Source organism: Alosa alosa, chromosome 12, assembly GCF_017589495.1.
Source record: "Alosa alosa isolate M-15738 ecotype Scorff River chromosome 12, AALO_Geno_1.1, whole genome shotgun sequence".
Lineage (NCBI taxonomy): Eukaryota > Metazoa > Chordata > Actinopteri > Clupeiformes > Clupeidae > Alosa > Alosa alosa.
In genome coordinates, this window is record NC_063200.1 from 21587539 (window position 1) to 21610007 (window position 22469).

Below are 22469 nucleotides of genomic sequence, written 5' to 3' on the forward strand. Positions count from 1 at the left end.
AAAAACATCAAGTGTTGTTCATATAAACAAACCTTTTAAAAACATGTTAAAGCATTTTAAAAAAGAAGTTTCAATTATTATAAACAAATATAATTAAATTAGGAATTTATTGGACTTCATTTAAATGAATTAGGAAATTATATACCGGTACATGTTTTATATGAAATATAAGTTCAAATATTGTTGACATATTCTCTTCAGATCAAATCGGAGCAGAACATTAGGAGAAAATCATCCAAGAAAATCAAAGTTTTTTCAGTTACACACAGTTACACACAGGACACAGGACAAAATTAGTGTGACATTTTAATTACTCATATGTAATATTTTGAATCATGATACACCACAAAATCACTTTTACTATTACAAGTTAGTTGCTCACATAGTCATCTGCAAAAGCAACTGCTTGCTTAAGAGCATTCAGAATTAAACAATTCACATTATCATTCAGATGTATCTCCTCATGGTAGTTCTTCACTGGGAAGATGCAGTTCATGGGGACACCCAACGTGTTACTGCACACTTCCATCTGCATAAACAAACATTATGTTAATGTTATGTTCAGCAACAACGTCAGGATACACACACACACACACACACACACACACACACACACACAGTGCACCAAAGGAACTCACTTTGTTCTTGATGGACTTGCTGGAGTAGGTGTTATTTAAGTTGTCCTTCACAAGCGGACATACCAAGTCCACATGTGTCATGAAGACCACTTGTGGGATGCCTGCAGAATCAAACACATATAAAGACACTCATACAATCACACCTCACCCAGAAACAGACACACAAAATACATGATGTGCTCTAATCAGCCCTATATGTAGTTCTCAACATAGAATTCTGTCAACCAGACTCCATTTTCATTAGTTGCATCTCCCAAAATTCCCCATTTACTAGTAGAATGGCAGATTCTTACCTAAGCCACTGGCATGCTCTCTGACATCTCTCATCTTCTTCATTAAATCATCATTTTCTTCTCTCAGATGGATGGTGTTTGCTGAGAGAACACTGACCAGACAGTGAACCTTATCATCCAGAGTAGGGCTACTGTTGTAGCTTGTGTCTTCTTTGGACAGCGGGGATGTTGAATTAAACTAAACAAACCAGAATACAAACACACATATATTTCTGTGTGTGTATGTGTGTGTCTCTGTCTGTGTGTGTGTGTGTGTGTGTGTGGTCACTTGGAAAAACTGTAATAATATACAACATAAATTGTCTGCATTTAATGTGTCACTGACACTCTTTTCAAACTCCATACTATCCAAACTATACTGGTATTCCTTAGATGCCGAATGATCTGAAAATCAACCATGCATACCGCATACTGTGCACTTGACCTATTCACATGGTTGTTTTAAAAATGTGTACTTGATGCCTACCTTGTAATTCTCTTGAATGTGTCCCTCTAATATACTGATGATGTCATCAGTGTGTATCCCTCCATCTAATTTCTCAAGTCCCATGATGTCACTGAAGACAAACGGCAGAAGCCCCATCTGCTTGTCTTTGATTTGCCAGGTTTTGTACTGAAAAGTAAAACAAGAAGACCAAATATCACATCCTAAACTTAGTGGTTTAGCACATTATAAAATACTTTAAAGTGAATGTATTATACTGCACTGTCAAAAAACCCATTAAAGAAAATAATATTTAGTGGTAGAAAATTCAGAGAGAGAACAGTGCTGCATACTCTGGGTTATTTTAGTTTGATTTTCATGCATCATGTTTAATGCAAACTAAAATAATCATATTAAAATCTCTGCCCCTCTTAGTGGTGCAGTACTACCCAAAGATTACTTGCACTCACAACTTTAGTGAAGCTCAAATCACTTGAAGTGGCGGCTGCCAGTGCCCCCACTTTGACTTGGTCCTGGAAGATGCTGTTGATGGAGTTGATGATGCTGGACTTCCCTGCCCCCACAGGCCCATGCAGCAGGAAACGCAGATGTTTGGGTCCTTGGCCACTGAGTTTATACTCTTGCAGACTTTTCTTTACTGAGACACTCTTTCTATCAAATGTGTCAATAGGCATGTTCACACATTATTTTGTGATAATAGTATAATAAGCACAGAGAGACATTGGAATTTATCCACACAAAGTGCCAAGAAGCACATCAATTACTTGAAATCCCACTTTATTACACCTCGGCCTTCCCAACATTCGGAGGTCTGTTAAATCTATATAACTACCGCTGCAAAGTATATAATGACCACTGTCAATGGTTGTCATGGTTTTGTGCTTTTGATTCACGTCTTTCATATCATTCTGTAAGAAGTCCGTTCACTTATTGCAATGGAATTTCATTGAAAGTGAAAGTCAGCTAGTAAGACGTTGCCACGCAACACCTGAAACTGTCAAGTTCTATCTGTGTGGCAAACTATTTATTTTGTCAGCGGAAGCCACGAAACGGATTAATTTTCAATCAAGACCCGCAGCCATATAATAAGCGGGATAATGTATTGTCCGCCGACAATACATTATCCCTTACTTAACTTCTTCTCAATAATGTATTTGAAAAGTTATAATATACTGTATGAAAATATGTCATTATGATCATGATTGGCCTCCACTGACAGTGAACACAATAAGGTCTGCACTGGCCAGAGTATTTTTATGTTGTATTTCATGAAGATGGATGTGGGTGAGAGGTTGAGAACTTACCCCCAATTAATAGTCCTCCAATCTCTGTCAAATTCTGAGAAACAAAGCCAATATAACTCACTCAAAGTAGAATGTCTCCATTATACAGTAATACAGCTATTAGTGAAAGTATGCTTAGTAATATACTGCACCCTCTGCATTTATCGCAACATTCATATTATGTGTTGTTTTTGCTAAAACTATTTATTTCTATTTTTTTCTCTGAATAAATTTGCTTATCTTTAACCCTTGTGTTACCCTCAAATCTTACCGACATGCTTTATCCTTGGGGTCAATTTGACCCCAGCTAAATAAACCCTCAGACAATAGTTATAATTCATATTTTTACCCAGTCCCCCCCACACCCCTTTATGAACCTTGGAACCCTGGCTGGCAATATTGCCCATCCAGTGTCAGCAGCCCAAAGGCTTGCTGTTGCTTCCCGTTTTGACTTATACAGTCCTGCCAAAATTACTTATATGTAATATGTATTTGTGTATGTAATAATGATAATAACAATATGTTCTTATACTATTACAATAATAATATCCATAATGTGTCAAATATTCATGTATCTTGTTTCATACAGCTGGGGTCAAACTGACCCCAAGGAACATCAATATACAAAATATTTGTACAGGACATTGAAAACGTATTATTGTACAAATTTCATGCTAACTCTGTTGTACCCTTCAACTGAGGAAAAGTCATGAAACATGAAGCAAAAAAAAAAAAGTGAACCATATATTTTATGATGTTAAACGTTGCTTGGGGTCAAAATTGACCCCAAGGATAACAGGAGGGTTAAAGGAGAAATCCGGCCTATTTTTACTTGAATCTTGATCGCTAGATGTCACTGTCACATGTCAGAGTCCTGTCAATAGGGAAGGGCACAATGTTGGAAGGCAGGAATTGAACCCGCAACTTTTTTAGGCTACTGCATGTTAGTGACAGTACTCTGTGAAATCAAGATTCAGGTAAAAATCGGCCAGATTTCTCCTTTAAGATTGGATTTTTCCCTCATTGTTTTCACTGTGAGATTAAGACAAATTGCCAGAAGTATTGCTTTTTACTCAACTATACCAGGGGTGCCACAAATGTATGTGCACTATTAACTGAGATGTAGGCTAGATGTCAAATGATTACATACGAGGTAGAGAGACTGAAGCGGACTCTGAGGCGGTGCCTTTATCATTTCTCAGGGTTATAGTGTATTTCCCTTCATCCTCTTCCTTGGCTTTGCTTATCGTGAGACTCAAGTCTTTTCCGCTCTTACTAATGCTGACACGGTCACCATCATATAGCCTTTGCCCATTCTTCTCCCAGATGACTTCCAATTGGTCTGTATTTGCCTCACATCGGAAAACAATGTCCTCTTCTCTTTTCACCTTCTTGTCACATATGTGAGATTGAAATTCTGTTGGAATGTTAGATGGCAAACAGCTCATGCATGAATACTTGCTTACTCCACCTTTACATCCTGACAGTAATTTACTGTAATGCTGAAACACAAAACGTTTATGACTAAAGGTCAACATTACATTTCTATCCAAAGCGACTTACAAAGTACATTGTCCCCAGAGCAACTCAGGATTATTTGCCTTGATCAAGGGCACAACACTGGAAGCTGGGAATTAAACCCGCAACTTTTTTTAGGCTACTGCATGGTAGCCCAGCTCCTTTGCTACCACTGCTCCAAAAGCAATTAATCTAGGAGTACAGCAGATACGTCCATTTGGATAAAATTATAAAGTACTGTATATGCAAACACCTGGCAGTCAATGTTGAAATCAACCCCCAACACACACACACACAAACACACACACATACACACAAATCACACCCTGAATACAAGCATGCACCCCCTTACAAAAAAATAACTGCATTATTTCAAGTGTCAGAACAGCAGTTTTCTGAGTAATATAAAATATTTGCAGTTCTTATACAGGAAATGCAGTATTTTGGACACAAAAATTGCATTGTAGTGCAAAGTACTGTACTGCAGAAATGCAGTATTTTGTCATTTTTGACATGAAAATATAAGTGCATTGTAGCCTACTTAAAAACTACTAAAAAACTGCAGTTATTTTTTGGAAGACTTTAAAAGAAATAGCTGAGGAAGAATGTTCGTTGTATAAATAAATGCATCCATGTATATTGAGCAGGCTTTTAAAATGTAGGCAAGGCCCTTTTCTACTGTGATATACCTGGTTTTGGAAGAGATGATCCCATGATAGACACTGAAACAATAAAATATCACTGGTTAGGCCTTTTAAGTAGGTTAGGCCTATGTATTTATGCACACTTTTACAGGTATAGCTTACGTTTAGTTTTGTACATGAGCCCCCAAAGGGTCAGGGTGGGGATTTAGAGAAATAGTTTTACGTTCCCTCGCAATGTTTATGCGTTCCCTTGCATTGGGCTCGCAATAACTTTTGCGTTCCCTCCATCCAATAACTTTTTGTGTTCCCTCGCAATAAAGTTCTTGTTCCCTCAGTAGCCTATGGTGCATTAAATGGAAGCTGATAGCACACATGCCGCTAACGTCTATAAAAATATTTACGGAATAAAACTAGACAGGCACCGCTAATTGGTAATTGCTAAACTGCCATGATGTGAGTAGCCAGCGGAGGTCAGTGGAGGGCATAGGCTACAGCCTGATGCACCCGGCCAATATTGTGCGCCTCTCCTAATTCTGAAGCAGTGGCCACTGCTACAAAATGAAGAGGAAACACTGCGGAAGGAAGTAAGTAGCCTATTATGTTTTTGCAATAGTCTACTCTACATAAATACAATATGTGGAGTGAGACGGACCCTAATGGTGCGTGTAACGCTTTGCAGTGCACCGAGGTGAAGTTAGTTTGATATTTGATATTCAGATATTCGACAGATATTCAAAAAAAAAATTATGCGGCCGGTTTCACCCCGTGTTTGCAGACAATGTACAAACAGATGACCTGTTTACTTGCTCCCAGCCGACCTTAGGGACCGTCTAAAAAGTACCTTCTGAATTACCTTCATAGTCTTTTTTGTCAATAGCTTTGACATCATGTGACCTAGTGACTCCAAACCAATTCAAAATAGTTATCCTATATGGGACTCATCGGGCACACCTCTTTTTATGGTCACTGTATGCACACTGTATTTTATATGAATATTTTGTAAAAAAAAAAAAGACATTATTTCCTATATGAATGGTCCTCTTTTTTCAATACCTCCCAAGTCATGTGACCTAGTGACTCCAAACCAATGCAGAATAGTTATCCTATATGGGACTCATCGGGCACACCTCTTTTTATAGTCAATGTATGCACACTGTATTTTATATGAATATTTTAAAGAAAATACATTATTTACCATAAGAAACGGTCTCCTTTTTTTCAATACCTCACAAGCCATGTGACCTAGTGACTCCAAACCAGTGCAGAATAGTTATCCTATATGGGACTCATCGGGCACACCTCTTTTTATGGTCAGTGTATGCACACTGTATTTTATATGAATATTTTGTATAAAAAAAAGACATTATATCCTATATGAATGGTCCTCTTTTTTCAATACCTCCCAAGTCATGTGACCTAGTGACTACAAACCAATGCAAAATAGTTATCCTATATGGGACTCATCGGGCACACCTCTTTTTATGGTAACTGTATGCACACTGTGGGACTGTTGCACCGACACTGGATTTTAGGGTCCCCCCACCTGCTAAATCCCACTTTAACCACTGACTATAGGCCTAACTTAAAAAAAAACTGGGTTCATAATCCACAATGCAGGTTGACAGAAATCCTGAGGACCAGTAGGTGGCGAACATGAGCTTGAATAATACTGACCAAATGTACATGAAGAAAAAGTTAGACCACATGGGAGAGGAGTTGAATTAACAGTGTTGTTGATGATGGGGCGGTTCAAACGTGGTCATAAAAACAAAGAGAAAGACCTCTGGCGAGAGGCAGGAGGAAGAGACAATGTCGTCAAATCTTTAATTTTTCACAAATTTGGTGAGAATGTCTCAGCAGAACAGTGGTCCTCTGTGACACTTGCTCTATTTAAGAAAGATAAGAAAAACCTTCAAAAGTGGTTGAAGGTCATTTGGAAACAGGACCGGCAAGGAGTCCGCACTGATGTGTTGCAAACAGGTAGGTTCCCAACTAAAATGTATGTTGTAGGTAGAATTGTAACTGTCCAAGACTGTGATGCTACTGTAGCTAACAGCTAGGTGCAGGTAGTGATGCTTCAGTATAGACTATTTCTAGCTGTTTAGATCAGTGGGGGATGCCTTCTAGCACTGTCAAATTGTCTGAGCATTTAACACTCCAAAAAGGAGTGAACCAGACTTTAAACCTATTGAGAACATCAACAAAGTACAAAAATCCTCATGCTAGACAAATTAACTGCTTATTAACTGCCCATCCACCCCTCCAATGTGGCACCTAAATTGAGCTAGAGTAAATGAAAGAACTACTTGAGACCAGAGATTAAGACATATTTTTGTAGTCATCCTTCTGCTGCCCTGTCAGCCAATATGTTTTAAAATGTCATAATCTGAGGGAAGCAACATGGGTTTGTAAAACACACCTATTACTGTTCTCTACTGATTTTGTGTGATACTACTACTTATGTTTGAATGAATGATTTATTGGTCATTCGTCATAACCAAAGGTTAGAGGCAGAATCCTCTGCTATATACAATTTTCTTTTCATGACACAGACCAAAATGTGTTAGTTCCATTGTTTCATTGTGCTGTTCTGTTGTGAATCTTTCACCATAAATCAATAGAATCACATTTATTTCAGTGGGAAAACTACTTAAGAGTAGTTGTAGTAGTGCGCATCCCCATCGGTGAGATGCAGGGCAAATGGAACTAGAACTCAAAAAGAATGAAATGCCTGAAGTCTGCTAAAAACTCCCATACATTTATTATGTGCTGCAACGTTTCGACCCAGCCAGGTTGAAACGTTACAGCACATAATAAATGTACAGTATGGGACTTTTTAGCAGACTGCGGGCATTTCATTTTTTTTTAAAAAAACTACTTAAGAGGCCAACATGAGTAAGACAAGTATTTTTGCAAGCTGACAACCTGGCTAGAGTTAAGGGGTTTTAAACATTAATACTGAATAGGTTACCAGCTTGTACCCAGAGGTGTTGCAATGTCAGTTTTGGCCCCTAGACTAAAGTAATGTCACTGTCATTCCAGTTGCAGTGCAAATCAACTCAGTTACAGTTCTGGGTCCAGGGCCCACGCACTTAAGTCTCAAAAAGTCTGAAAAAATTCTCCAACAACTCCAATACAATTTTGATCATCTTTGAGGGACCGCTTTGACCATGCAGGATCATCCAGACCAAACGTGACGATTGTGTTACCTACTACTCCTATTTATGTACCAGCATGCAAAATTTGAGCCTCCTACATGGTTTAGTTCCTGTGCTATGGGCTTGTGAACCCCCTCAATAAAACTGGCTGTATCTTGGAAAGTATTGATCTTAGGTATGAGCTACACCAGGCGCGTAACTGAAGCGTTCCGTTCGCAACGTGTAAAATCAATATTAAATGCAGTGTTTCCCCTAGAATTTTTTCCAGCAGCGGTGCTGTTGATCATAGAAGCCCCCAAAAAAAAAAAAGAGAAACATTTGAAAAAAATGACTCCTTAAATTGTGACTTCTGGTGGATTTTGTGAAAGAAATGGACAGATTGAGTTACAAATTATGACATAACCATCAACACAAGCATGATTATTGCAGTACTTGAACAGGATTATTCATGTTTTTCTTTCACCTTTTTCATTTACATTATTAGTATTAGCCACTGTACAACTGTACACTGTAGGCCACTGTACAAACTATTACTATTTAGAATATACAGTGCTGTGCATAAGTTAAGACATTTATATATAATGTATTTATTTATGATACATGATGCATTAAAAATAATTGATGTCCTATTTTTTTTTTAATTAAGGCATTAAGACAAAAGGCAAAGTATGTTTTTATTCCTTTTGCACAGCACTGTATAAACTATATAGACTTCTCTTCCATGCCATTACACTGTATTGGTGCTGTGCAAGTCGAATTGAGTGCCTGTCACTTTAATGGCCCGTGACGCTGGCTTGATTCTCACGGTTTTAAGCTAACTTAGTAGCGTTGCTGTGCATGGTGCATAAGAATATGTGGATGAAATTAATTATGTTTCCCATGTCATTTGGTAAAATAAATGGTCAAAAATTCGAAGAAAATTCACTTGGATTATAGCAGATAAGTGTCTTGTATCATATCTATAATTTTGATGAGCTCTACAGGAATTACAAACTATCTCAGATGTAAATGCTTGCGTATCCTATTAGGCCTACTCAAATTAAATTAAACCCACCAATAGGCTAGCTAGACCTTAGTTTCACAGCCTAGGTATGTTAGCAACACAGGGCTTGAAAGCATTGCCTGTATCACAAACAGAAACTAAACAATGCGTGGATTTATCTGGGAATAGGCTACTGAAGGTAGGGGCGAGCTATCTCGCTGGCGTGTTTAATTTGGTTCCTTGGTTAACATAATGTAGGCTACGTTTTTTTGCACAAAATTGCGCCTCTGCTAATAAACTTAAACATAAACACAAACAAAGCGTGATCTCCTGTGGAATCCCTGACTGCCTTCAACGTTAGCCTACTATTATTTGTTGACATGAAACCTGAACGAACGGCAGCTGTTCCTGAAGTTCACTTGCGTCTATTTTTTTTTTTAATTAGGCAACTCTTTTTGCAGTGGCGCTTGAATTCCAGGAGCGGCGCTGCGCCGCTGATGAATACATTGTAGGGGAAACACTGAGATGAATGGTCTATTTTTTTCGAACGTTCGTCCCACTGTCACGTCTGGTGTAGCTACTTCCATTGATTAAAATGGAAGCTAATTGTTGCAACAGATGCAATGCGAATGGAACGCTTCAGTTACGCGCCTGGTGTAGCTCAGCCCTTACATCTTCTATTTTACAGTAGTTCTCCTGGGTAACATAGGTACACCTTTTTTTCATAATTGTTTGAGACCTAAATGTGTGGGCCCTGGTTGAATTAACGTGTAATGACCCATGAATAACACTACTTGAATTTCTTTTTGGATATCATCATATTAAGGGAGAGAAGGCAATGAGAGAGAGACAGGTAATACAGACGTCAAGGTTCAGACACATGAAGGGACAACACAGACACCCCCAACAGTTAAAGGAGACAGGGCAAGTGACAGTGAAGACGGACAAAACTCTGAGACAAAGACAAGGGACAGAGAAGTACAAAGAGCTGTGCAGTCCAGTGAAGAGAGTGATGGCACAACTGAAGGGAGCGAACAACAGTTCAATACATCCATACAAAGCTCTGTACCAAATGAAGAAGACAGAAAGTTTACTAGATCTATTAAAAGAGAAATGGAAGCTTAGCGTTAAATTCTGTCAGGAAGACTCAATGCATGCGTCACTCATTCATTCATTACTTCCGAACAATCACCAGTCTGCATCAGCCTTTATAATCACTTTCCTTTGCACCTGCCTGTTGCTTTCAGGTGCCGATTTTCGATGTTCCGTATCCATGCACGGGTAGCTAGTCATTCACTTCGCCACAACTTTAACATGTGATGCAGTCACAGACCAGTAGCTTAGCCTACCTTACGTTCACTTCAACTGAGTTGGACGCATCTCACCAAAGTCTCGGGGGTTTCCATTAATGTAGCATAGTAGCTTGTAAACGTCGGAGAGTAAGGTAGGCCAAATTGTTGCCACTGTTCGGGTTGTCCGCCCGGTCTTATCAACGGAAAGAGACAAGTTCTGCGGCTTGAAGGTTCTCTTTCACCCTAGTCTCGTGTTAGATCCTAGTTGCTTAAGAGGTTAACGTCGTATCGCTAACAACGCAAATATGGTTGCTAAACTTTTCTGACAAAAACTGTCAGACTTATCAGGCTACGCTGTTAACATACATGTACGGAACCTTTTAAAAAACTCAGTTAGGCTACTCCAGTTATCGACACTCACGATGGTTTCCTTGCCAAAGTTGCCATGATACAGCTTTGCTAGGTCCACATCCTAGGCAAATTGTCTCGCTGGTCAGGCTGTTGTGTATGGAAGGCCAACAAAAGTACTCTTCCTTCTTGGCTGCAGTGTTAGTCGCAGAGATGCTGTTGGTATTGTCTGCAGGGCGGTAGGCTACTAATGTCATTAACCCATAATATTTCCGATGCACCTGAAGGCCATATTAATCTTATTTTCATTATCTCATGTCTGGCTGATCATTATTGTCTGTCATTGTCTGTTACTGTCATTGGTTATGTGTCTACAGAATATGTAGGCCCATACATTGTGTTCGTTGATTTAACTAATGGCAACGTAATGTATCATGGCTGTTTATTTGTCTGCGTGCTAGGTCCTTTTGAAAATGCTATGTCTCCTCTCTTACCACTCCATTCCTCCTTGAAGGTCTTCAGGCTGTAGGGACTAGAATAAGATCTTTCCTCAAACTCTTCTCTGCCAAAAGAGCAACACCTCTAGCAGGCACAAACTCTCCTTCAGGCCAATACTGCACTCACCCTTATACTTTTTCCAAGCACAATGCACTTTGCTTGTCGTCATTCGTAATCTCCCATTACGTCACGGCAGCCGCAAGCACAGGGATGGCATTCCTTCCCATTTCTTCATTACTTAACATCTTAATAATCTTTCAATTTCAGGAGCAGCTCCTCTTCGCTTAATGTAAATGCCTCTCTCTTTTAATTTAAGGGTATGCATCTGTCGGCAGTGGAGTACTGACCCTCACCGTAACTATCTACTTCATGCAGGGATGCGGGGCTGGTTCACGTAGGCCTATAGCCAAAACGTTCATCAGTGCTTTGGTTCATATTTAATCTTACTTCATCCAGGTCATGTGATGTCAACTTATTTACCTCCTCATCTAAGCTATACGCTAACCCTTCATGTCTTTATCCCACCACAGTAAGAGCAGCAGAATAGTGAACTTGCATTGTTAAATCATTAGATTTTGCAATTCACTATCGAATATCCATATGTCCTCGAATCTCAATCACATAATTCAATCACTCAATCGTCATATAATCAAATCAATCAGCAATTATTAGGCTACATCACCAATTCACTCTAACTATTTAATTTACAAGGTCTGTGATGCTGGTTCACATATTCTAAACACCCACTTACTCTTGGGTCTGGAGCAGTGCTTTGTTACTCATTTAATCTTATTTCACCCAGTCAGCATGATGAGGATTACTCTTCCATCTCTTGTCTTTATTTTAGTTATATGCTAAACCATCCTCAGCGACCATCCATAAGTGCTAGTGTACTCCAGCTATATATCTGTTGACTGTATTTTGTCTTGTCCTGTTGTGTCCTTAGGTCTGCTGCTGGTTAGTTAACCCTGGCTCTCTTTTCACTCCCTATCAATACACTCCTTGAATGTGTTCCTCATGGCTTTCTATGGGTTCATGCGCTCTGGGGAATTTTGTTCTGACAGCCAGGTTTTAACCCTTCTCAGGATCTGGCTTGCTCAGCCATCCTCTTCTCCTCCCACTTCTATAGTGTAATTCTGAAACATTCTAAAATGGACACCTCAGGTTTTTGTCATTATCAGAGATTCTAAAGTAAATAACTCTTCTGTCCCTATACTTCTATGATCAACTATCTTAAACTTCGCCCACACACTTCTCCTAATGCACCTCTCTTTCTTCTACCCACTGGGTTATTTATGTCTAAACAATGGTTCAGAATCCACTTTGTCGACAGCGGTTGGTAGCTGCGGGCTCTCAACCTCCCAATATACGGGCCATTCCTTTCGCATCGGTGCTGCAACGTCAGCAGCCGCTCTAGGATTAACTAATCCTTAATCAAGTTGCTCGGAAGATGGTCTTCGTCGGCTTACGAGTCCTATATAAGACCTTAGGATCAAGCCCTTCTAGATGCGCAAATAGCGGTAAGCTACCTTGCAAAGGTCTGGTGGTGGTTATTCGGCTCAGCTAAAGCATTATATTAATTACGTTGGACCCGAGCCACTCTTCTCCAGTCACTACGCACAGCTGGCACTTTAGGCACAGAATAAAGCGTTAAGACATTGTAGTCACTACGCACCACCGCCCTTGGTCTAGCTTCTGCAAGTAAAACCTCGGGTAATCTCACGTCACAACAGTTAATTTCTTTTATCCTACCATCACCCCACTTCACTCATCATATACATATGCAACTCGACTCGGCAGTCGACTCGAGTCGCAATCATCAATCGTTATCGAACCGAACGATCATTAAGCACTTTCCACAGGGATTTGCACCCCATTGCATTACATTCTTGCCGTGCAAGAACCGAGCTTACGAAAGCTCTGAGCTTGTGCAAGCTCCTCGACTTCGCTGCAATCGCTGCAGACCATGCTGGTCATTTTCTTCTTTTCACCAGAGAGTGCTCAAGCTTTCTATCTGTTTCTCTATACCTTTTCTCTCTGAACTTATTACCCATGGACAATGTCTATTTCATGTTTTCCTGTCTCGTTTAGCTAACGTTACCTATGCTGCTCATCTTATTTTGGGGGGCCTTTCCAAGAGCAAGGTGCAAAAGCATGGCTCACTCTTTTCATCTTGCCCTTGGATCTGCTTTAGCTCCATTCCGTTGCAGGATGCGGCTTGCTCACGGAAACAGTCATCACATTTAGGGGTCGTACTTAAATCGGATATAATCTGTCATGGACACTACACCGTGCTGTTATTTTGGGTAAGTCAACATAATAATTCATTAATCTGAACCTTGCTTTGTTTACATTTCTATCCTAATAGTAGGCCTATACGTCGTGCTATTTAGCTTTCTTCAAAGTCAAAGTCAAAGTCAGCTTTATTGTCAATTTCTTCACATGTTCCAGACATACAAAGAGATCGAAATTACGTTTCTCACTATCCCACGGTGAAGACAAGACATATTTTACCAATTTAGGTCCACAGACAAACATAACATTCAAGTAAACAAAAAAGTAAGTAAATAAGTAAATAAGAGGGCACATATAATAATGAAAAAATAAGAGCAGCAAAATGTGGTTGAAATTGTGCATAGACAGTCAATAAAAATACTAGTGCAAATTCAGGCCAATAAAAGGCTTGGGTAGTTCTGTTTGACCTAAGTAAGAAGAAAGTGGCATAGTGGTGCAAGTTATGTAAGAGCAGCAGAAGTGTTGTGTTTCAGGACAACAACACCAGTTGTAAAGTGCAAGTGTGCAAGTGGAGTAGTGCAGGCGCCATTTTGGGTCCAATGTCCAGGATGTTATGTAGCTGAGGGTGGAGGGGGAGGAGGGAGAGAGTTCAGCATCCCACGGCTTGGTGTATGAAGCTGTTGGTGAGTCTGGTAGTGCGGGAGCGCAGGCTTCTGTACCTCTTCCCAGAGGGCAGTAGATCAAACAGATTGTGAGCCGGGTGACTTGCATCACTCACAATTTTGGTCGCCTTTGGGGGTGAGGTGGGTGGTGTAAATGTCCTTCAGGGAGGGGAGTGAAGCACCAATAATCCTTCCAGCTGTGTTCACTATGCGCTGCAGGGCTTTCCTGTTGTATTCAGTGCAGCTTCCCCCACACAGCGATACAGCTGGAGAGGATGCTCTCGATGGTGCCTCGGTAGAATGTGGTCATGATGGCTGGTGGAGCACTTGCTCGCCTGAGTTTCCGCCCGGGAAGTACAGGCGGCTGAGCTCTCTTCGCCAGTGATGCAGTGTTGGTGGTCCAGGAGAGGTCTTCACTGATGTGCACCCCAGGAATTTGGTGCTGCTCGCTCTCTCCACCACAGCACCGTCGATGGTCAGTGGCAGGTGTTGGGTGTGACCTCTCCGAAGTCAACAACAATCTCTTTGGTCTTGCTGACGCTCAGCAGGAGGTTGTTGTCCCTGCACCACGTGGTCAGATGGTCGACCTCCAACCTGTATTGAGTCTCGCCGCCCTTGGTGATGAGACCCACCAGAGTTGTGTCGCCAGCAAATTTCACTATGTGATTGTTGCTGTAGGTTGCAGTGCAGTCATCGTCAGCAGGGTGAAGAGCAGCGGACTGAGCACGCAGCCTTGGGGCCCCTGTGCTCAGTGTGATGCTGCTTGAGGTATTGTTGCCAACATCGCACTACTTGGGGCCTCTGACAGAGGAAGTCCAGTAGCCAGTTGCAGAGGTAGGTACTGAGTCCCAGTTTGTCAAGTTTGCAGATGAGTTGTTGTGGTATTATGGTGTTGAATGCAGAACTGAAGTCTATAAACAGCAATCTCACATATGAGTCTCTTTTTTCCAGGTGGGTGAGGGCTGGGTGGAGGGCAGAGCAGATTGCATCCTCTGTAGACCGCTTGGCTCGGTATGCAAACTGGAAGGGGTCCAGGGTGGGGGAGAATGGCTTTGATATGTGACATGACAAGCCGCCAAAGCACTTCATGATGATGGGTGTCAGTGCCACAGGGCGGTAGTCATTGAAGCAGGATGGAGCAGTTTTCTTTGGCACAGGTATGATGGTGGCAGCTTTGAAACATGATGGGACGATGGCTTGCTTCAGGGAAGTGTTAAAGATGTCTGTGAAGACATCCTTAAGCTCCCCTGCACAGTCCTTCAGCCACACGACCTGGGATGTTGTCTGGACCTGTTGCCTTACGGTGTTGATGGCAGCAAGTGTCCTCTTCACGCTTGTCGGCAGAGAGGCACAGGGGCTGCTCATGTAGAGGGGGATGGGTCTTCTGTGGGCAGGTGCTGTTTTGTGCTTCAAAGCGAGCAAAGAAGCGGTTCAGGTTGTTGAGCAGAGGGATGTTGCTCTCACAGCTCTGTGGCGCGGGCTTGTAGTCCGTGAGGGCCTGAATGCCCTGCCATAGGCTTTGTGCGTTCCTGCTGTCTTTGAAGTGGGTGGTTATCTTGTGAGTGTATTCCTTTTTTGCTTCCTTGATGCCACGGGACAGGTTGGCTCTCGCTGTTTTCATGCCAGCTTCATCCCCAGCTCTGTAGGCTTTGTCTCTGGCCCTCAGCAGCCTGAGGACATCCCCTGTCAGCCATGGCTTCCAGTTAGCCCGAGTGATGATGTCTTTTGTGTGGGTCACATCATCGATGCACTTGGTGATGTAAGAGGTTACAGTGTCTGTATACTCCTCTATGTCTGTCCGGTTGTTGTAAGTGGCTGCCTGCTTAAACCATCATGGCTTTACCTCTGCCGGATGGACAGTAGTTGTTAATTTCATCTGCTGTACATCTTGTCCTTGCAGCTTCTGTTCACCATTGAACCGTAACAAATGGATTTCACAAACTGTAATATTTTGCATCAACTTGCTTATCAATTAAGAGCTAGCTACTCCATTTGCTTGTCACAAGGCTCACAAGAATCTATGGACTGTATGGTTACTGAGTTCTTAATTACTAAAGACTCACTCAGCAGTAATGAGCATTTTGTAATCAATGTACTTCCTCTTGCAAATGTCTGGTGGTGGTTATCTGAATTTAATCATATTACTCATCTCTTCGTTTCTGGTGCCCGTACTGGCTTGGTTGCATTTGTGCAGGTCATAATCTTCTTTAACTTCTTTAACTTAAATAGCAAGCGCTATTTCGTCTGCACTAACCTGAGCTTCTGCAACTGCAAGCTCATTGTCCCCCGAGCAACTGCAAGCTCTATCCCGCTGCACTAACCCTGAGCATCTGCAACTGCGAGCTCTATTCTGCTGCACTGACCCTGAGCATCTGCAACTGCAGGCTCATCGCCCTGCACGTTGTTAGTTAACCCTTAAGCTAAGCTTCTGCAAGCACTAGTCACTCAAGCAGTCTTGTTCAATGGGTTGAACATCTGCAAGCTCAATTCCCTTCCATAACTTTAAATCAATCATAGAATTTGAGTCACAGGTGGTTGAATCCATCATCATAATCATCCTCATCCTCATCAAATCATCAGTTTATTTTATTAAGTTAATTAAGTATATTCTTCATGTGTCTCTGCTGTCTGTCTCGCTTTCTCTGATTCATCTCCCGAGCTCAACCGGATAATACAACATGCACTGTTTAATATTGTTATGCTCTATTTCAGAGAGGATGACCATCTAAGCATTCTGGTGGGTATCTTTATTTCTTATTCTTTGGGGGTCTCATACCGGCAGGATCTGCAAGGGTCTGCACACTCGGTGACCTGGACCGAGGACGGGGCCTATGCCAAAGACTGTCTTATTGTTGCTTATGCCTTTTTGTATATCCTTTGATGGATTAAAACGTGTGTTAACTTTCATTGTACCTCCCTGAGTCTTTCTGATAGAAATGGAAGCTTAGCGTTAAATTCTGTCAGGAAGACTCAATGCATGCGTCACTCATTCATTCATTACTTCCGACCAATCACCAGTCTGCATCAGCCTTTATAATCACTTTACTTTGCACCTGCCTGTTGCTTTCAGGTGCCGATTTTCGATGTTCCCACCCTCCCTCCCTAACCACCACCAGTTTGGCCTTGTCCAGATGTCCAGGGGGTAGGCTCCGCCCCTGCCGTCTCATACCGGCAGGATCTGCAAGGGTCTGCACACTCGGTGACCTGGACCGAGGACGGGGCCTATGCCAAAGACTGTCTTATTGTTGCTTATGCCTTTTGTATATCCTTTGATGGATTAAAACGTGTGTTAACTTTCATTGTACCTCCCTGAGTCTTTCTGATAGAAATACATTTTCAATAACTGCAGTGTTATTGGATGGCGAGAGCAGTGATGGAAGCCTTCCCTCAGTTCCCCGAAATGAAGTTTGAAACCTCAAGGAAAGCCATGGAAGAAGCAAAGAGAGATATGGCTCTCCAAGTCCTTGAGGCATCAGGTATACAATATAGTATTTACTGTACAACATATTTGCATAACTCTAGGCACTCCACATACTATTCAGATTAAATGTATCATGAAAATACACTTTCTTTCAGTCTTTGATTAGGAAACATGCTCAATGTGTGGAGCTGACAAGCCCCCTGGACTTGCACTTCCTGTTACAGACTGGGTGAGTTGTTGTGAGCTGCAGTTAGGTGCCTTGGCCCCTAAACTCTGAAACTCCCTTCCCCAACATCTTCATGACTGTCTTTGTCTTCCTTTATTCAAAGTCCATCTCAAGACCTTTCTGTTTAATGATCCCTTCTCCTCCACACCCAACACATAGCTCTATTTTTCCTCCCACGCGCCTTTTGTTTTGTTTTGCATTGTTTTTGTTTGCTATATAAATGTAATTTTATTATTATTATTATTATTATTATTATTATTATTATTTACCATTGTGAACCAAATTGCCCCGTGGGGACATTTCATTTAAATTCAATTCCCCTGGAGGGTGAGGTAACACAAAATTAACGAGTAACATAAGGTATTACTGTGCGCAGGGAGTAACTAATTAAAGTAATGAATTACATTTTTTAGAAGTAACATAAGCAATATGTAATAAACTACTTTTTTCAGTAACTTCCCCAACGCTGGTGACATACCAGTTAAACTTAAGTGTTGTACCAACTGACAAAATCATGTACATGAATAACTCATTGATTTTTTTTTTTCAATTAAACAGATCCAGTGTGATAAATGTGACCGGTGGTTTCATACCATGTGCTTGATGGACAACAAGACGTTAGAGGAAGTCAAGAAGGCTAGGGTAAGAGTGGAGTGCAGGTAGATGCCTCATCAGGTGTCTATCTGCATGCCTCACTTATTTTAATGCACACATTGAGGAGGCATACCTGAAATCCAGGAAATCCTGACAGATATTCACCATGCATGCCCACTTCTTTTAATGCTACCCCTCAACCTAGCCATTCACATACTGTACATATTTAGGTCAAGAGTGGCGTGTTGGGTGAAGGTCTGAGGGCGAGGTGTGGTTGGTCGTGGTAGTGGGGGATGTGTGCATATGCTGGGGGCCTGGGGCGATGGGTGGCACGCAGGTCCTCCCCTCTGTCAGCTCGTCGCAGTGTAACTGCGGGGGCTGGGTGGAACTGTGGCCATTAATGGGTGCCCAGGTTGGCCAGGTCAGTCAGGCAATCAACCAGGCAATCCGTTATTCCTATTATTATACTTATCATTAATAGAATAATGACAACTCCTCTCCTCTGAAACCCTCCCTCTCTATGTTCCAGCTTCTCTCCTCCTGGCCCAACAGCAAGCCAGCCTTATACATATACACACACACACACACACACACACATACATACAGTACTCACTACCCCTCACCCCCCATCCCCACCCCCATCCCAACACCACCTCATTCACACTCTCAGAGCTACCATCCGCACCCCCCCCCCATCCCCCTTTCTTTTCATTCCGGTCATCAATTTCATCCCTGATAATCATATCTGTAATCATCCTGGACGCAAATCATCCTTAGCCTTTCTGTTATTAATGTTATGTTGTGTTATGTTTGTGGAAGATCAAGTCAATGTGATGTCTTGTTAAGTTACAGTATGTGTTTATGTAATGTACATCTGTTTGTCGTATGTAGTATTCATGTGCATGTCGTAGTGTTGCATTTTCTGTAATGTCAATGATGTTTGCAAATAAAAAAAAATAAAAAAAAGAGGAAGTCAAGAAAAAGCAATGGCTGTGTGTGTTATGCCGATAACAAGGTTGAAGAAAAAACTATTTCCGTTGGGAAGTAATATATTTTCTTTCTTTTCAAATATAAGCAAGCAATGTGGGGGTGAAGTAGTTTGACAGGCTTGGGCTTGCCTTTGGCCTTTCGTTTGGCTTGGCATTGGCTTTGGGCATGGATTGTCTTGGTTTTGGCTTGTTTATGTTTGGGTCTGCTAAAGCATTCAATGTAGGGGCACATAACTTGCTGATTTTGAAACATTGTGCCTTGTCCAAGTGCCAGGTTTTGTTTTGATATGTCGATTCATTGCTGAGATGTGAACACAGTTCCTGTTTAGTGACTTCACTGTCATATTTTATAACATCTCATGGGCAAATAAACGTGGTATTGAGCAATCTGACAAATAACTTTTCTGTGGCATGGTCTGAAGATCATCTTGAGTGTCAAGTTTTGTTTTTTTTTTATTACAGGAAGGTCTGAATCAAAAATATAATTTGCAAAACTCCATTGGGTAAGTTAACATAATGAAATGGTCAATGAAAAACAGAGCAGTTATACAGTTAAACAGAACAGTTATAGTTATAGTATAACTATTCTGCATTGGTTTGGAGTCACTAGGTCACATGGCTTGGGAGGTATTGAAAAAAGGAGACCATTCCTTATGGGAAATAAGGTATTTTCTTTAAAATATTCATATAAAATACTGTGTGCATATAGTGACTATAAAAGAGGTGTGTCTGATGAGTCCCATATAGGATAACTGTTTCCCATGGAAACTTTTTGGGTTTGGAGTCACTAGGTCACATGATGTCAAAGCTATTGACAAAAAAGACCTATAAAGGTAATTCAGAAGGTACTTTTTAGACGGTCCCTAAGGTCGGCTGGGAGCAAGTAGAAAGGTCATCTGTTTGTACATTGTCTGCAAACACGGGGTGAAACCGGCCGCATAATTTTTTTTTTGAATATCTGTCGAATATCAAATATCAAACTAACTTCACCTCGGTTTGCAGTGCTGTGTTATATTCGCAGAATTCACATGAAAAAATATATAAATTGGCTTAAAAATCCGTTACCAAGTGTTAACGCATCATTTAAATGTTTAACTTCTGAACAGAAAACCGTAACTGTGCTCATTTGAAAATCAAAATAAGCATCAATAACCCATTTACTGTGCCTTCCTAAAGAATGGATAACGGATTTTTGAGCCTATTTTTATATTTGTCCATGTGAATTCTGCAAATAGAACACAGCACTGCAGCATTACGGACCCCTAATACCATCTGATCTAGTTCTCTCGCATCAGTCACTGACAGAATGTACGACGGAGTATTAGGGCCACACATGAAGAGAAAAAAATATTTTTGCCATGGCGAGATTAAATTCGACATGTTGACTTTAAAGTCGACATGTCGACATTAAACTCGACATTTCGAGAATCAAGTTGAAATATCATATCTACTTTAATCTCGACGTGTCGACTTTAAAGTCGACATGACATTAAACTCGCAATAGGCCCTACTGTTTAAACATAGCCTACACAGTTTAAGCTATGAAGCCTACACTAATACACAATATGTTACATGAAAAATGGGCTTCAAATAGATGTTATTTCAGATAGATTGCAGATATTCAGATAGATTGCGTCTTGTCTGTTAACTATCATTGCCGTCATCGTGAAGTGCTGTCTCGCAGTTATGGAAATACTATGCCGTTTAGGCTAAATAGCTAGAAAAATATATGTATCCAATGATATAATGTTTCTATACAAAATGTTATTTCACTCTGTTTTACGTGTTTAAGGCTACTGCACATCCAAATAACTGCCCTTCATGACCCACGGGCGTCACTCTCCATAGGATAACATGGCAAAACTCATTTTTCTAAAACTGCTTTTCCATGTCTCACCTGCAATACGTAGCCTATAGGAGGCTAGAAACACAGGTAGGCTAAGCATATATACTATTTTAATCCCGTGAGAAAATATGTGTGCATGCACTTTATTTATGCACTTTGTGTGCATATGTGTGCAAGTAGGCTACTAGCATACATGGGGTGGTCGGGAGGACAGCTTCATTCGTCCCTCCATAGACATTCAGCAATGGGCTGTTTTGCATCCATTACAAACAAGCAACGTGAAAGTCTAGGATTGGGGAGAGCGCCTAGTATGCCTCTAGTGCATAAGCATGAAGTTGAACATTTAGATGCAACAACTAAATGTTTAGAACAACACTTTAATAATAGGCCTACAATAAATAAATAAACCGCTATGACGTTTAGGCTACTTTTGACCATCGCATTTATCGCCTGTAACTCCGTGATAAGGACCTAACAGCAAAGTATTTGGCTGAGCAACGTAGGTTAATATGTTCTATGTTTTGTCCACATGATATAGGCCTATGTCTAATCATTGTTGCACTCGAACACTCTGAATCATTGTTGCACTTGTAGCATTGTTTCATTCGTCCTCCCTTTCAATCGTCCCGAGCGGTCGTTCTCTCTCCAAACTAACTTTATTCTCAAAATGTTGAGTTTAATGTCGACACGTCGAGATTAAAGTCGACATGATATTTCAACTTTATTCTCGAAATGTTGAGTTTAATGTCGACATGGCGACATTTAAGTCGATACGTCAAGATTAAAGTCGATATTACATTTCAACTTTATTCTCGAAATGTCGAGTTTAATGTTGACATGGCGACTTTAAAGTCAACATGTCGAGTTTAATCTCGTCATGGCAAAAATATTTTTTTCCTTCATGTGTGGCCCTAATACTCCGTCGTAAGAATGCATCTGGAATAGCACCTATCAAAAATACTTTTCTTTCATTCGACTTACCTCAATTAAGCGAGACCTTACACAGTTGAAGAATGAAAGCCGAGAACTAGCCCATCAATGTGAGTTTTCCACTGTTGACTGTCAACGGTGACTAAGCGCTTCACACAATTCCGGGAAAACGAAAGTGGAAGTTAAAGCGAATAAACATGCCTTGGCTTAAGCACTGTTTACCGAACTGTGTTCCATGATGGCTGCGTAGATTTGCCGCAGAAAGCTTCCAAATAAAATAAGTTATTGCCGTTGAGAATAGTAAGCAATCGGTGGAATCTGGAGGCTATGTGTGTCCATGAGAGGACCAGGCGGGGGTGATATTACTACATCACCGATTTTGATTAACTTTTAGATGGCCAGTTTAAAGGGTCCACCTAAAAACTCAAAAAGCCAAAATAGTACAAAATTTGAAACAACCCAGGGGG

General features: G+C 41.0%; 1 protein-coding gene across 2 annotated transcripts; it reads right to left on the minus strand.

Annotated features, from left to right (window-relative positions):
• Nucleotides 1-288: 288 nt before the first annotated feature.
• LOC125305011 (interferon-induced protein 44-like) lies at nucleotides 289-22399 on the minus strand. 2 transcript variants are annotated; one of them, XM_048259598.1, is made up of 9 exons: nucleotides 22054-22399; nucleotides 4867-4899; nucleotides 3810-4076; nucleotides 2681-2714; nucleotides 1826-2027; nucleotides 1398-1544; nucleotides 932-1109; nucleotides 639-739; nucleotides 289-529 (listed from the first exon to the last, which is right to left on the minus strand). In XM_048259598.1, exons 2-9 carry the CDS (start codon nucleotides 4889-4891, stop codon nucleotides 371-373), a joined length of 1113 nt encoding a protein of 370 aa, XP_048115555.1. In that variant the 5' UTR covers nucleotides 4892-4899; nucleotides 22054-22399; the 3' UTR covers nucleotides 289-370. The 2 variants fall into 2 exon arrangements, with proteins under 2 accessions (XP_048115555.1, XP_048115556.1); XM_048259599.1 differs by lacking the exon at nucleotides 3810-4076 and having other exon boundaries at nucleotides 22054-22393.
• Nucleotides 22400-22469: the final 70 nt, after the last annotated feature.

Coding starts and splice junctions, on each gene's coding strand:
- LOC125305011 (XM_048259598.1), bottom strand. CDS start 4,891: ATGGGATCATCTCTTCCAAAACCAG. Junction 2,715..3,809: donor CGCTTCAGTCTCTCTACCTC/GTATGTAATCAT, acceptor TTTGTTTCTCAG/AATTTGACAGAGATTGGAGG. Junction 530..638: donor GCAAGTCCATCAAGAACAAA/GTGAGTTCCTTT, acceptor TTGTTTATGCAG/ATGGAAGTGTGCAGTAACAC.